The sequence below is a fragment of the Chiroxiphia lanceolata genome, chromosome 1 (assembly GCF_009829145.1).
Source record: "Chiroxiphia lanceolata isolate bChiLan1 chromosome 1, bChiLan1.pri, whole genome shotgun sequence".
Classification (NCBI taxonomy): Eukaryota; Metazoa; Chordata; class Aves; order Passeriformes; family Pipridae; genus Chiroxiphia; species Chiroxiphia lanceolata.
The window spans coordinates 77334008-77348705 of NC_045637.1; the positions used below are offsets into that span (position 1 = coordinate 77334008).

At 44.6% G+C, this 14698-nt stretch overlaps 1 protein-coding gene across 1 annotated transcript in view; it reads right to left on the bottom strand.

The window, feature by feature from the left end:
* The window catches only part of MYO10 (myosin X), a 161569-nt gene extending 147524 nt beyond the window's left edge, over nucleotides 1-14045 (bottom strand). The window contains exon 1 of the mRNA XM_032712055.1: nucleotides 13939-14045. Within this exon, the coding sequence (XP_032567946.1) occupies nucleotides 13939-13959 (21 nt within the window). The 5' untranslated portion in view covers nucleotides 13960-14045. The remainder of the gene's footprint in view (nucleotides 1-13938) is intronic.
* Between the last annotated feature and the right edge of the window lie 653 nt (nucleotides 14046-14698).

The window sequence follows — 14698 nt, forward strand, 5'->3', positions numbered from 1 at the left end:
TATGGGTTAAAAACAAAATTCAGTGTTTTATCAGAACTGTAAATGTACTGACAGAATAGAGATGCTGCCGTGCAGGGAACACAATTTATTAAAAGTGAAATGATTCATAAACTCATGTATTTATTTCAGACTAGGCCAAACAGCTTTTGCTGTTTTTTGCAGCTACACTTAAAAACCTTCCTTTGAGCAGAAAACAGCACAAGTGCAGCTATTTTTAAAGCCATCTAAAAAATCACAGGGTATGACATACCTTAATTTTTACCACATGGTAAAGATGAAAAACTGGAACAACCTCTCTCTTTTATCCATCTGAGAGCCTAAATGAGTAACTTTATTTATAGCCACTAATGGTTACCACTTCTGAACTTATTTCTTTCTCCTCAACAAGCCACCTTTCCAGCAGGGAATTTAAGCTTTCAGCTATTCAGACATTTCTGTTATTCTTGCTCAGAATGGCTTTTGAGTTGTCAAACAAAATTCCCAGGACACCGAAAAATAAACAAACAAACAGCAATTTTTTTTTTTTTACCGCCTCAGTTAATTCCAACTACAAAAGTTGGAAACAGAGAGCAGATATGCAAACCAATCACATTTTTTTGCTTTTAAATAATTTTGAAACAACTCGTTGTCATATATTTCCTCCTAGGCAGACATATGAGGTACACCAGATCACTTAAATTTAAGGAATGGGAAAAAAACCCATGTGCAATACACAAGAACGTTAGGTAACACCAGCCTAAGCAAGGAACAACAGGTTAATAGAAGGTACATATATCATGTTTAGATCTACACTAGCAAACAATACAAGGTATTATTTTCCCCCACCCTTTTCCTCCTCATTGGTATACAGGGAAAGGAAGCAAGAGCCAGAGAGTTGCAGCTGGAGTACAATAAAATATCAGGAAGCTAAATAAAGATACACACCCACAAACGAAGCAGCAGCTTATATATATATATATATATATATACACACACCTTTGAGCTTACTAGCACAGCCTTTTCAAGTACATACAAGTAGCATCTTAGCTTCCAGGTGGTCTCAGACCCTTCCACAAGTGAAGTGGTAAAGAGTAAACTTCCCAATGGTCCCAAGCACAGACTACCTCCAGCAGCCTCAGCAGCAAAGCACTTGCCATGTGACAGAGATGCCATCTCTCAAAATTTTTCCCTCTTCTAAGTTACAAAGATCTGATAAAAATCCAGCTGTTTCCTGAAGAACAAGTGGTAGTACCATAACTGGAGTTCCAGAGAGAAAGAGCCACTTGCTGACTGTTAGTTACTCTGGTAGAGTGTCTGGAACAAAATTAGCAGAGAAAATGATCATGGTTATACCAAGTAGGAACTTCAGTGTCAATAAAACTTAAAAGGGCAAATTTACTACAATAATTTTTGCCACCCATGAAGCAGTACTAACAAATGCCAGAGTCCTATTTCTTATGACATACGCTACTGCAGCTTTCTCAAGAATAATCCCAGACTTCTCCAATAAACCTATATGAAACTATCCAGAACCACATCACTGTTCAATACCACTAAAAAAAAAAGATACTTAAAAAGACCACCATAAAATGCAAGACTTTCCAAAGTGTGGACATTTATAAAGGGAGTAACTGTTGACTATCTCAAAGGCAGAGAGGCCCTGCAGAGAGACCTAGACATATTAGAGGGCTGGCAATCAGCAATAGTGTAAGTTTAACAAGGGCAAGTGCTGGAATCTGTACCTGGCATGGGGCAGCCCTGGACGTTCGTACAGACTGGGGAATGAGATGCTGGAGAGCAGCAAGGTGGAAAAGGACCTCGGGGTCTGGTTCAATGGCAAATTGAATGAGTCAGCAGTGCCCTGGCAGCCAGGAGGGCCAACCATGTCCTGAGGGGCATCAGGCAAAGCATCACCAGCCGGTCAAGGGAGGGGATTGTCCCCCTCTGCTCTGCACTGGTGCGACCTCACCTTGAATGCTGTGTGCAGTTTTGGGCACCACAATATAAAAAAGGTATAAAGCTATTAGAGGTCATCCAAAGGATGGCAATGAAGATGGTGAAGGCTCCAGAGTGGGAGCCATACAAGAAGTGGCTGAGGTCACTTGGCTTGTTCAGCCTGGAGAAGAGGAAACTGAGGGGAGACCTTATAGCAGTCTACAACTTCCTCACAAGGAGAAGCAAAGGGGCAGACACTGATCTCTCTGCTGACTAGTGCAGGCACATGGTGTGATTCTTTGGGTGGTCCTGCGCAGGGCCGGGATTTTGATGATTCGTGTGGGTCCCTTCCAACTTAGGATATTCTATGATTCTATAATATCAGACACCTAACCAGCAAATACACACTCAAAACCTACAGGTGGAAAACCTCCAGCTGGCCAGACAACATCAATTTAAGATTATTCTTCAACTTTGACAGGAATTGCAAAGCTAAAAAAAGTTTAATTCATGCATTTTAAAGCAGTACCTTTCAGTCACTGTTGTCCCATCCAACAAGAAGACCCCTTTGAGAAGCTATCCTGCTAAAGCATCTGCTCCTGCTCAGTCTCCTCTCCTCTGCCTCCCCAGGAGTGCCTGGGGCCATCCCAGCATGACCTGTGACCTGTTGGTGCAGTTGTCTGGACCTTTGCTGCCTTAAGCCCTTTTTGTCCCTTCAATTTAGCCACCGATTCATATGCACCCACTCTTCTTGCCTAACGAGGGACAACTCCCACCTACATGCAGAGCAGGAGACACGTCCCTGTGCTCCTGGACAGCCACAGCTCATGCTGCCTATCAAAACCTCTGATGCTTTACAGTAGAAAAAAAAAAATCCCAGGAAAACGACAAAGCTTTTGTGGCATCTCTGACTGTATAAAGCAATTGTGCACTTTTTAATCAAATACTTCCAAGCAATATAAAGGAGTGTTTCTCTAAGTGGCACACAAGTTCAAGAAATCAAAATTCAGAACTACAGTTTGTATTTGCCTGACTCGAGAAGCATCTGGAACATAGTAACTGTTGAATCATTATCTGAAGGAAAAGGATCCCACAACTCAATGCTTTCCCTTTGCACTCTAAGAACGGCTAAGAACAAGCCAACAACAAAGGACCACTGGATGCTCACAAGAAAATACATAGAATAGGGTACCACTTTCTGTCCTCCAACAGCTACTGATGACATCTCCACCTTAACTGCATGGTACAAAGGCATCCTACTGACAAAGGTGTAACTACACAGTAAAAGTTTAATACAACTATTTCATCACACTGCAATTCAGTTTTTTCATGGGCTTCTGTTAAAGAAAAACCTAGGGAGTTTACTACTGTACCAAAGCCCTAGTCATTTAAGGTACTGGATTACCAAAGCAAAATGACAGCAGAAATGGTGTGACAGAAATAGAAATCAGGAACAGAGATTCTCAAAACTAACACAAATAGAGAATCAGCCTTTTGCTTTAAGTGCTGTGTAACTTTATGCCAAAATCCCATCTATCAACTGTTAAAACTTCTCAGATTTGGCATGCAAAATATTAGAAATGTTATTTCAGGGGGGAAAAAAGGGCTGCTGCACAAATTACATTTTCTAGCACAAAGTTGCTGCGTATGTTTATTCCTTGAAATAGCTTATCAAGTATCACAGAGCAGAATCCAACTGGAGTTTCAAGAACAAAGAGCTCACTTCATCAGATACTCCTCCTGGTACACGGTCTGAAGAGCAGCAGGAAATGCCACCCTTCAAAACCCTGCTGTAAACGCTGCTCTTATTTTCTTCCAGGGAATATACTAAGTGATTGGACACACCAAACAAACCTAATCAGCGTACCCATCACCAGAAAGCTGTAATGAGGAGATAAACCCTAATCACAAAACCACAGTCTATATTTAATAAGGGGAAGAGATCCAAGAAGATGACCAACAAAGCAAGAAGTCTGACCTACAGAATGAGCATCAACTCCTCGTCCTGATGTGAACTCCACTGTCCTGCCAACTTGGCTCCTTTCTGAAGCACGTAAAAATATTCCCTAACCAAGATACATAGTTGGGTTTTGACCCACTAAAATGGTCAAATAGAAACGATCTCCGCTGCTTCTGTAAACCAGACGGGTACATTAAACAAAAGGAATTGACTTTTCATCAAGGTAAACAACTTCATAAGAAAAACAATCCCATTCTCTTAACAAATATATTTAACTTCATCTGAGAAAACATTTTAATGTCACACTAAACAACAGTAACTAAAATAGGACCAAATAATCTATTTCCGATAATGCTATAAACATCAATACTTTTTCAAAACAAGGAATAAACTTCTCTTATCTCCTGTCCCCAAAACCAGGGGAGTTTGGCTGAATGCAAAAGAGAAGGCATGATAATCTTTCCAGATAAATCCTGCCCTTCTGTCAGCAAGACCAGGAAGGACAACAGACGTGTGCTGCACACAACAAGAAAACCACACAGGGCTTTGCCAGTAGCACCACTTTCACAGTTCTAAATGCTCTCCAGAACTACTTTTCTCCAGAGGCTGGAAAGTTCATCAAAAGTTTTCTAAAGCCTTTTGAAAGTTTGTAAGAGAAAGTGAAACAAGAGATTTGGGGTGAAGTTACTGGGAGCTGGGACTCAGCAACAATTTGAGCCTCAGGTCTCCACCCGAGGTTACGCTACAGGCACCACAATCAATCCTTTGAAACCATGATAGCAGGCTTGGGCAGCAGGGTGCCACTCTACCAGCATTGCCATGTCAAGAAGTTAAGAACAGAGAACACAACCCAAAAGACGCTCAGTACTTTTAATGGCAACCCCAGTATAGAGGCAGATGTGCCATGATAAAATGCCCTTAGGTAAACTTGTTCAGGGTGCAAACATAGTTTTGCCCCCAGGGGAAAAAGCAACAACCAAACACTTTCCTGTGCTAGTGTGTCCTTACAGCAACTCCCTCAAGGGCATTCTCCAAAACAAAACAGACTTGTATTAGCACACTCTTGTATCACTGACATATAATAAAGGATTATGAATAACTTCCCAAGAATATATAGGAAAAGGCAACACTAACACATCAAAGGGCATTTAGTCTTTTATTTCCTGAGTCCTCCAACACAGCCCTTCTCCCTCTGCATGCTGTCAACCAGAATCAGGTGTTGAGGCACAGCTTGGCCCCTGAAGTCTGTTGCTGTCTTCCTTCCTCTTTCCTTCATTTGGAACAAACCAGAATGAAAACAAAAAAAAAATCATAGAAACATTTAATCCACCTAAGAGATGGATTAAAAAGAATATTGATTACTTGAACATTCACCTTAGCTTCATATTCAGTCAAAAGTCTCTAGTGAAGCTTGCCACAAGATGAAGATGACATACTTTCAAAGAAAAAATAGTCTGATACCATAAACCAGGCAAAATGGCTCACTGAAGCAATTTATGTATTTGCTATAATGTATTAACATACAAATACAGGAACCCTATTAAATTCTGAAGTCTGGCAGGCCACTGGACGGTACAGGAGTACAGTCTACCCTCCAGAATGTTTTCCTTCAGCATGCCATTAATCCTAGAAGTAGTAAAAAGTATTACACCAACTCCCACATTTAGGCTCTGCTCCAATATGCTCATATTTACCCACTGGGGACAACGTCATTGAGACATATAAGAAATCCAGCTTAAAGTGTACTGCATTTCAATTTTCAGTGCAAGTTTAGAAAACCATCCAAGTGACCAGAACCTTTCACTTTTGAAGACTTCCTTCTATACACAGGGTTAACTGCAAACGTTTTCTCAAAGCCTTAAAAGGGCTGAAGTGTTCCTTGGGGGGGGGGGGGGAAGAGGGGGTCCCAGCCACTGACTGTGGCTACTCCTTGGTGAAAAATACCTAAGAATAATTTCACACTAGGAAAAACTACAAGATCTCATATAGAAATTGTGTTTTAAACCCCTCCACAGAGGAGTTTACATAAAATGGAAATAACTTTGTCCAGTAAAACCAAACACAACCCAACGTGTTCAGCCATGCTTCCAATGTGAATCAAAATTGTGTCTGCCCCTAATAACCCATTCAACAAGGAAAAACGTATTATCAGGTTACTCCAACATCACTCATGTTTGGGATTTTGATGAAAAAAAAGGCAACACAAACCTCTAAACTTTCTACCAAATAAGAAGGCTTTCACAGGCTAGACCGAGCCACTCGGCCACAAAGGAAAACAGCACCTAAATAGAGAGCAAGTATTTATGAGTAAAAACCTCTGCATGAGTAAAACATGCAGAGGTTATGACATGTTTACAGCTGAAACAGCTCAGCAGCCTTCCCCAGTCAGTCACTGGTTTGCAGTGGAAGAGTGTCTGGTCAGTCATGGTGTCCATGGAACACCACCCCACAGAAAAGTTGACAGACACCCCTTCGCTGGCTGTCCCAGCTGAGGATATCGGGAACAAGCATAAATGATATTTGGACCTAGCTGAGATGACAATCCTGATCACTGACTTGGCAGAAATGAGTCTAGGAGTGGACAGTATATTCTCCCCCAACATCCTCCTACTTCTCACAGAAACCTTTAGAAATACAAGGAAATCTTTACTCGTTATTGTCTCCTAATGAACCTTTCCCGGTATATTTTTCCCATTTAATGCTCATACTTTCCATGTAACAAAGCTGTAGTTTCTTCTTCGGTAAGAATATAGTTTATTTCACAAGGCAGATCTGGAGCATATTCAATATAATTTCCATTCTGAAATCCTACTTTGAAAAGTTCTGTCTTTAAAAGAATGGAGCTTTTGAGCTACTTAGACTTCTTAAGGAAATAATAATCCACTTAACCTTTCTGAATCAGGGTGTTGTCCAAAACAAAGTTGCATTACAGTAAATATGGCCAATGGATAACGCTCAGATTTCAGATATAGGCTATCTTAGAAAATTCTAAATAATTAAAAAAAAAAAAAGCCACCATGCAAAAATGAACCAATAATACCTAAAACACAGTAATTTGCCCTTAGCTGTCATCCTAACACCAAACGATCCTCCTTTATGTCTCAGTCATGCTTTAAAATGTCTCATAATAATAAATATCAGTAAAGTCAAGAGAAATGAGATGATCCTAAGCCATGACCCTCTGATACATGCCTGAAGTCATAATCAATCTGGCAAGTTTTGAGGTAGCATCCCAAAACTTGTAAAGTTGCCACAATTAGTGACTTAAGGTTGGTAATTTTTTTTTTTGCCCCCTCAGCTGAAGCCTTAATTTAAAGTGACTTTTTACCTCCTGCTCTTCTACTGGTGCTCCACCCAAAACTATGTTCCTGGCTCTGACCACAGTTTGGGATGGTGATTCACTAAGGAAAAATACTGGCCCCACAGCCAAAAAGGTTGGTGAGATAAAACTACCCAGAGGACACGCTTCCCTCCAGAACTGTGATGGGCACACAGTCAAAACACTGGACATTCAAGGGGTGGAGCTGCTGCTTCTGCCCCTTGCTGGAGGCTGCTACACCTTCCACCAGGTCTGCACCCACCCGAGACACATTTGTCTTGCTAGAAATTTTTTTGAAGTTACATCAATATTCACTATCCATATTGAAATTTAAAAAAAAATAAAAAGGAGGCACATTATTCACTTGCTAGGGGTCAGGTCTGGATTTTTCTGTTCAAACACAGTGACACTGTATACAAATATTCACACATATGCATCTGCATACAGAGCCAGGGACCTACCAGTTTTCCTCCAGCTATCTTCTAAAGCCAAAAAACAGATTAATGAGACTATATTGGTCATACCTGGCCAAAACTCAAGATCACCACCAAAGAAGCCCAACATGGTACAACCATGCATAATTATTGATAAGGGGCCCCAAACTTTTCATTCTATCTTTTGAGGCGCACTGGGGCAACAAGAGCACTGAAAGGTTGAAGGGTTTCTCAGGTTACTCTTTGGACCAGCACACTAAACTCTCCATTTGACACAGATATCTCAAGCTACCCTTCCTTTCTGCTTCCCTCTCTCCCACAATATGATCCTCTCCTGCCATCACAGAATCATGGATAAAAATGTGGAGCATTTCTGGTAAAAGCCCATGCCACTCGGCTTCAGAATTAGTTGGGACTGGCCATGCTTTCAAACACAATTCCCTTTTACCAGGCAGCAGGCTGTGCAACAGATCTGAACCCAAAAAGGAGCTGAAGAGGTTTGCAACCTTCACTATCACCCATACACAGCGCTCACCAAATAAAAACACACAAAGAAGAAAATCTTGTTAGAGCAAAATAGCTTACACACAAAGTGCTAACACAAACATACAGTTAGGGAAAAGACCAAAAAAGAAGTAACATTTCAGTGAGATGTCACTAGAAAGTAAAAACAACCAAAGACTCAGAAACAGCCAAGTTTCCTGTGAAACGGTGGGTTTCACAGTTATCTCTTGGTTGAAGTCTGGCTGAACATATCAAAAAAAACATGAGCAGACCCTGCACAACGTAGAGCCTCTATTGCCAACTTCAATACTTATGTATTTTGCAGCTTTAAGAGAATTCTTGTGTCATTTTGCAATATGTGTCATGCCAGCAGGGTTGCTAGGCTCCAGCCCAGCGACAACAACTATGCTTCAGTTGCACAAATTTGTCTTATGAAAGGCACATGTGAAGTACGTGTAGTGGGCAGTTACAATGATGTGTTACTGATGAGCTGAATGTGTTTTCCAACTTGGAGAAATAAACTTGCAAAAACTTTCTTTTCTTTCTGACTTAGCAAGGTACTCCTGTGTTCTCTTGAAACATTTTCTATTCAAAATGTAATGCACTCTAATTAAACTAAAAATAACTGTCGACAAAAAAAAATCAGCTTTTAAAAAACCTAAATCTGAGAAGTAGTCACAGTTCAGAAACTTTGCAGAACACAGCCAACATCAACAGCCAAGAGAGTCACTGTTTCTGCTTGGCATGGATTTGGCACTCAGAAGCTCTCCAGAAACAGAACCTTTTATGCCATTGCTCATGGGATGATGGTTTTGCCCCACCAGTTGAAAGGCAACTTTGCTGGTGTAAGCTACACAGCTTACACTAATACCAAAAGCTGGAACATCAGACCTGTGCTTGTGCTATCATTAAAACACTTCTAGATGAAAACTGGGGAGACGCCCAAGGTTGTCCTAAACAGGTACACTATGCTGCACAGCACAGCCAGAACCCATGTATATCAATACAGGTATTTATTGGCATCACCAGATTTTCTCTTTAAGTGCCAAGGTGTATTGGGTTTGCATGGTCAGTTTCTGGTAGTGGGGGGGCTACCAGGGTGGCTTCTGTGAGAAGCTGCTAGAAGCTTCCTCCATGTCCAGCAGAGCCAATGCCAGCCGCTGGCCAAGGCTGGGCCCATCAGAAATGGTGGTAACACCTCTGTGATAACATATTTAAGAAGAAAAAAGTAAAAAGTTATTAGGCAGATGTAACTGCAGCCAGAGAAAAGCGGAGTGAGAATATGGAAGACACCCACGCCGGAGCAGGTGGATGTCTGAGTGGAGGCTGTGAACCCGTGGGAGGCCCATGCTGGAGTGGAGGAAGGACTCCTCTCCCTCAGCAGCAGCACAACAATCTGTGATGAAATGACCATAACCCCCACTCCCTGTTTCCCTGCACTGATGGAGGGTAGGAAGTAGAGCTTGGGAAGGAGGCAATAGTGGGGGAAGGTTTTAAGATTTATTTTCCTTCTCATTATCCTGCTCCGATTTTGTTGGTAATAAATTCAATTAATATCCCCAATTCAAGTCTGTTTTGCTTGTGACGGTATTTGGTGAGTGATCTCTCCCAGCCCTTATCTCAATCCATGAACTCTTTGCTGTATTTTCTCTCCTTGTCCAGCTGCAGAGAACGAGTGGCTTTGGTGAGTACCTGGCATCCAGATAGGTCAAACCCCGACACAAAGCCACTTGGTTGCAGGAGACGGTGAAGCCCTCAAAGGACTCAGTGCTGTGACGCTGTGTTCTTCCAGATGTTGCAAGGGAGCACCAAGGAAAAGTTTTCTGCAAGCTGCATAACTGAAATAAAGGCTTCCAGGTTCAAGCAGATATCTCCTCTGACAGCTCCCTGAAGCTAAGTTCAAATTTCTGACCCATATCCTTTCAACAGAGTGAAGTTTAACACCTGCTTCTTCAGGACACATACTGGGAGCCCTTTCCTTAAAAGAGGGTACACAAGCAAACGTGCAACTGTGGAAAGCAGAAATGAAGGAAACCCTCCTGAACTCGAGGTACCAATGGCATTCCTAAAAATAAGAGCATGCCAGACACATAATATCTGCTGTGCCTAAAAGGAGGCTACCCTGCAGTTCCAAATAAACACCTGTGCAGCACTGGAGGAACATTAGCTTCTATGATGGTGATGCCTTTATAATTATCTCCTTCAACATCAGCTACCCAGACATGCTAGACAGAAGGCAGGAGACAGTTTTTCTCCTCCAGTTGTGAAATTATGGGGCAGGGGAAATCCTTTGTCTTTTAAGTTTGGCAGCAGCTAAGCCCAAACAATCCCTGCAGCCACTGCTACGCACACTGTGCTGCAAGCTCCCCAGGAGCTGAGCATGAGCTCAGAGGGCAGGTTTGGACAAGATGACCTACAGAAATTCCTCCCAACCTCAAGCCCTTTCTGACCTCAGCTGGGCCAGCAAATGCCAGAGTCCTCCTGTGACATGGACAGCAACCATGGTTCAGTCCAACACACCATATGTATTGGGTAAAGTGACTCACTACATAAGAGGAGGAAGATAAAACTGACTTCTGCATCCACTTCCCCTGCTTCCCTGATAAGCACTGCTTAGGAACTTCAGATGCTGAAAAGGCAGTATGAGCTTCCCTCTCCTACCTTTTTTGTACAAAATTTCCTTGTCTTCCTTGTCATCTGGAAATTACTCTCCTCCTTCCCTGATGGATACATCCCCTTTTAGCAGGGATGCATTCTCACTGGGAAAGTCTGACCTCAACTATCAGAGGAAACTGCTTCCCTGTGAGCACCCTAGCTGTTGGTAAAACATATGGGAACAATTTTTTCAGGCTGTTTTGAACAGCATAGCCAAATGGCTCTATTGCACATATCTATACTTGTATTTCTGTATATGGATCTCCGGGATTTCTACAGGTTTTAATACTTAAGATATGCAAATATGACTATGTATATATACTGAAAAAGTTAAAATTCTACCACCAACCTTTCTTCAAAGACTGTAATGTAGTACAGACCAATCAACAGCCTTTTTTAAAAGCCTCAGAAAACACTTTTCCTTTGTATTCAGAATGCAATTTTGTTATCGCTTTAGTATCTTTCAGCATTTTGGGGAGTAAGTTCCAGGGCAAACTCTTCCGGCTTAATTCTTTACTTAGAGCCATGTTTTTTTTATATTTGGCTGAGTTAGAAAATTGGGACAGGGATGGAAATCAAGGCTCCCTGGAGAAAAGTATGACAAGTTGTTGTCCTGTAAGAATAAAAGCTAAGAGTACTAAGAAATAGTAAAGAAAGGAAACTGGGCAGCAAGATGGAGGAATCAAAAAGCTGTTAAGTCACAGATGATGGCAGCACCAGGTGACTGGGAGGAGCTTGGCGTTATCCCACACCTCACTTAAGGTAGCAAGTTCCAACCTCCCCTGTGACACACATTCCTGCACTCCAGAGGTGTTTTACTCAATTGCCTCATTTTGTTCCAGTGAGCATCACACTATACTGAAAGCAGGTTACAATTAGCATCTATAATAATGCAGGGGTTTTTTTCCTATAAGACCTTTATGTTGTTCAATATTTTTCTGCAACAGCCAGATTAAAAGACACTCCTGCCTCCAGAGCTGTGAACAGGGGCTTCTTGCTCACACTGAGGACCCCTGTGAAGTGCCAGTATATACCCTTCTCACTACCAGCTTTTCTCCCAAAATATAATTATATCAGCAGACTTACACTGCTGATAAACCACAGCAGAGCACACTGGGCTTTTTACCTGTGCCTTTTATCCAGCTTCCTCTTTCTTCCACACACTAGGACTTATTTTAACAAGAACAGTAGTTCCCTCAGATAAGTCAGCAAATGTTTTTGTAAAGAGCAGCTGCAGGATGTCTGCCTCACACAAATTAAATTACCTAGTGGCTCAATCCAGTGCCTTCAACAGACATTTCTTCTGTAGTAGCTGGGTCAAGCCCAGTGCATTTCTGCTATTGTGCCTCACGTTCCCCATATGCCATTTACATATGCTCTGCTCTGGTGTGAGGAAAGGAAAATGTTTATACTTATGGGTGGGACTTTGGATGCAGATTAAAGTCAAGGTGCTATATTTACTGATCTTTTAAAGTAATACCAACATGTTGAAAGGGAGTCAAAGTTCTTAAGAAAGATCAAAGTCCACATGCAGCAACCACAAATTAACATAAATACATGCTGAAATGGTAACACAGACTGGCAAAATTTATCTGCATTCTCCCTGGAGCAAGTAATTTTGGCTAATAGGGGAGTCAAACCCATGAAAACTCTTCTTCACCTTTATGTAGGGCATGCTACAGTACTTTGTGTTGGAGCAAATGACTCTTCAGACTAATTTTGCAAGGCTAGGCTAATATTACCATATTGCTCATGGCTTGCAAGGTTTTGAAAGGTGAGGGCTATATCCTCTACAGGGAAGAAAAAAAAAAGTAATATTACCACTTAACTCAGACTTTTTCAAAGCTAATCCTGTATTTCTTCCTTCTTATTGCACTTGACAGAACTTTTGTTGTTTGACAAATGAAAAGCCAACAAGCAGTAAAGTGTATGACCTTCTTTTATTTGACTAATTATTATTTCAGTAAACAGATCACCTATTTTTCTTGTGGAAGCATCAACAGCAGCCCTGAGAACACGAGGGACGTTATTTCATGAGGGCAAAGGACAGTTTTGCAGCTTAATCACAGCTCTGTAAAACAGATGCCTGGCCTATATTTACAGCCCTGACAGTGCAACTGCTTCGGCAAGAGGTGCAATTAAAGCAAGCGTGCAGGCAGTCACCAGAAGTCACAAGCCAGACGCGGGCTCTGCCAGCAACCTACAGGCACAACACAGACACACAGAAGCCATTGATCCCGGACACCTTATGTTCATAAGGCTGTGTTCAGGCGGGCTGAACTGATCCGGCAAAATGTTGTTGTATAAAATTCAGCTAACTTGGACCAGAAGAGGACCCAAGTTCAGACTTTTAGCAAATACCACTTTTAGCAAACAGTTAGTAGCAAGGAGCCTTTGATTTGGTTTCCTCACCCGACACGCTGAAGTCACCAAGATCCACAAGACAACGGTAAAGCTCAAAAAACTTTCAAGACTTCTGCCTCCTTACTCTGCATTTTGTATCAGAAGATTTCGTCTATACTTACTAACACACACTTAATAAAGAGACCCTAAGAAAAGAGTGCCCAACGGCAGCCCTGCTTCTGAAACCTCCCTCGTTTGAAGCCTCTCACGCCCGTGCGAGGCGGACAAAGCGCGCTCCCCGGGTTTCACGCAGGGAACCCCCGAGGAGGAATCCCCAGGCGCAGTTTCAGAGGCTGCCACGCCGCCGGCAGCAGGGAGCGGGGCAGGGACCGCACGGGCGCCCACGGCTCCCCGCTTCGCGCGGGGCGGGAGGTGCCGCCGGTGGACGAAGGGCTGTGGGGGCAGAGCCGCGGCACCGGCGTCTCCATCCACTGCCGCTCTAATAAGTCCGAATTAGCGCCGAGCGCCTGCCCGGCTGCGGGCACTCAGTGGCTGCGGCAGCACCGCTCCAGCTCGGAGGCCGCGAGTTCCGCCTCGGAGAGGCCGGGAATTTGGGGGGCGCAGCTCCCTCCCTGCCTCCCGCTCCCCGAGGGGCTGCTCCTGCAAATACCTGCAAACCGAAGCCCTCGAAGGAACGCACACGCGACATTTTTCGTGAGCCCCCTGCAGCTTTGCTGCCGGTATCCTGCACCACAAAAGCGGCCCCACTTTGGAGGAGAAGGAGGGAGATCCCAACGGCCCGCGCTCACCTCCGCCAAGAAGTTGTCCATGGTGGCCCCTCGGCCCGCCCGCGGGTCGCAGCACCGGGCCCCAGCCGTGCACCATGTGCCGCTGCCGCCCGGCCCGTCCCGGCTCGGCCCCACCGAGCCGCCTCAGCCGCCGCGCCGTTCCATCGCGCCCCAGCGCCGGCACCAGCCCGCAGCCTTTGTCCGCCCGCCCCCTCAGCGCCGCTCGGCCGGGCGGTCCCGGCAGCGCATAGCCGCCGGGGGAGGGGGTGACGAGGAGGAGGAGGAGGAGAAGAAGGAGGAGGACAAGGAAGGCTCCCGCCGCCGCACGCTCCTGCCCGGGGCCGCCCCGTCCCGTCCAGGCGGGGCAGGAGCAGAGGCGGAGCCGGGGCCGCGCCGCTCCCTGCGCCGCGCTCAGCCGCGCCCCCGCCCCGCCCCGCCCCGGCCGGAGCGAGGGCAGCGCCCCCCGTCCCGTCCCGTCCCGTCCCGCCGCTGCCGCCGGTGCTACTCCCGCGGCGGCCCTGGGAACGTCTGTCCGGCTGCTCGTGGCACGGGAAGCCGCGTCCGAATGCGGAGTGAAAGGAGTGCGGGCGGTGGAAGGGGAGCGGGGACTCGCCCCGGTGTGGGGGGGGCTCCGCTCCCGTGCTCGGCAGCACACGGCCGTGCAAAGCTCCGCCAGCCGGCGGGAGGTACTGCCCGAGGCAGGTGTTGCTAAAGAACACGCACCTGCAGAGTTCCGCTGCGGACAGGCAGCCCTTGGGGAAGTGTGTGGCGGTCTCTCCTC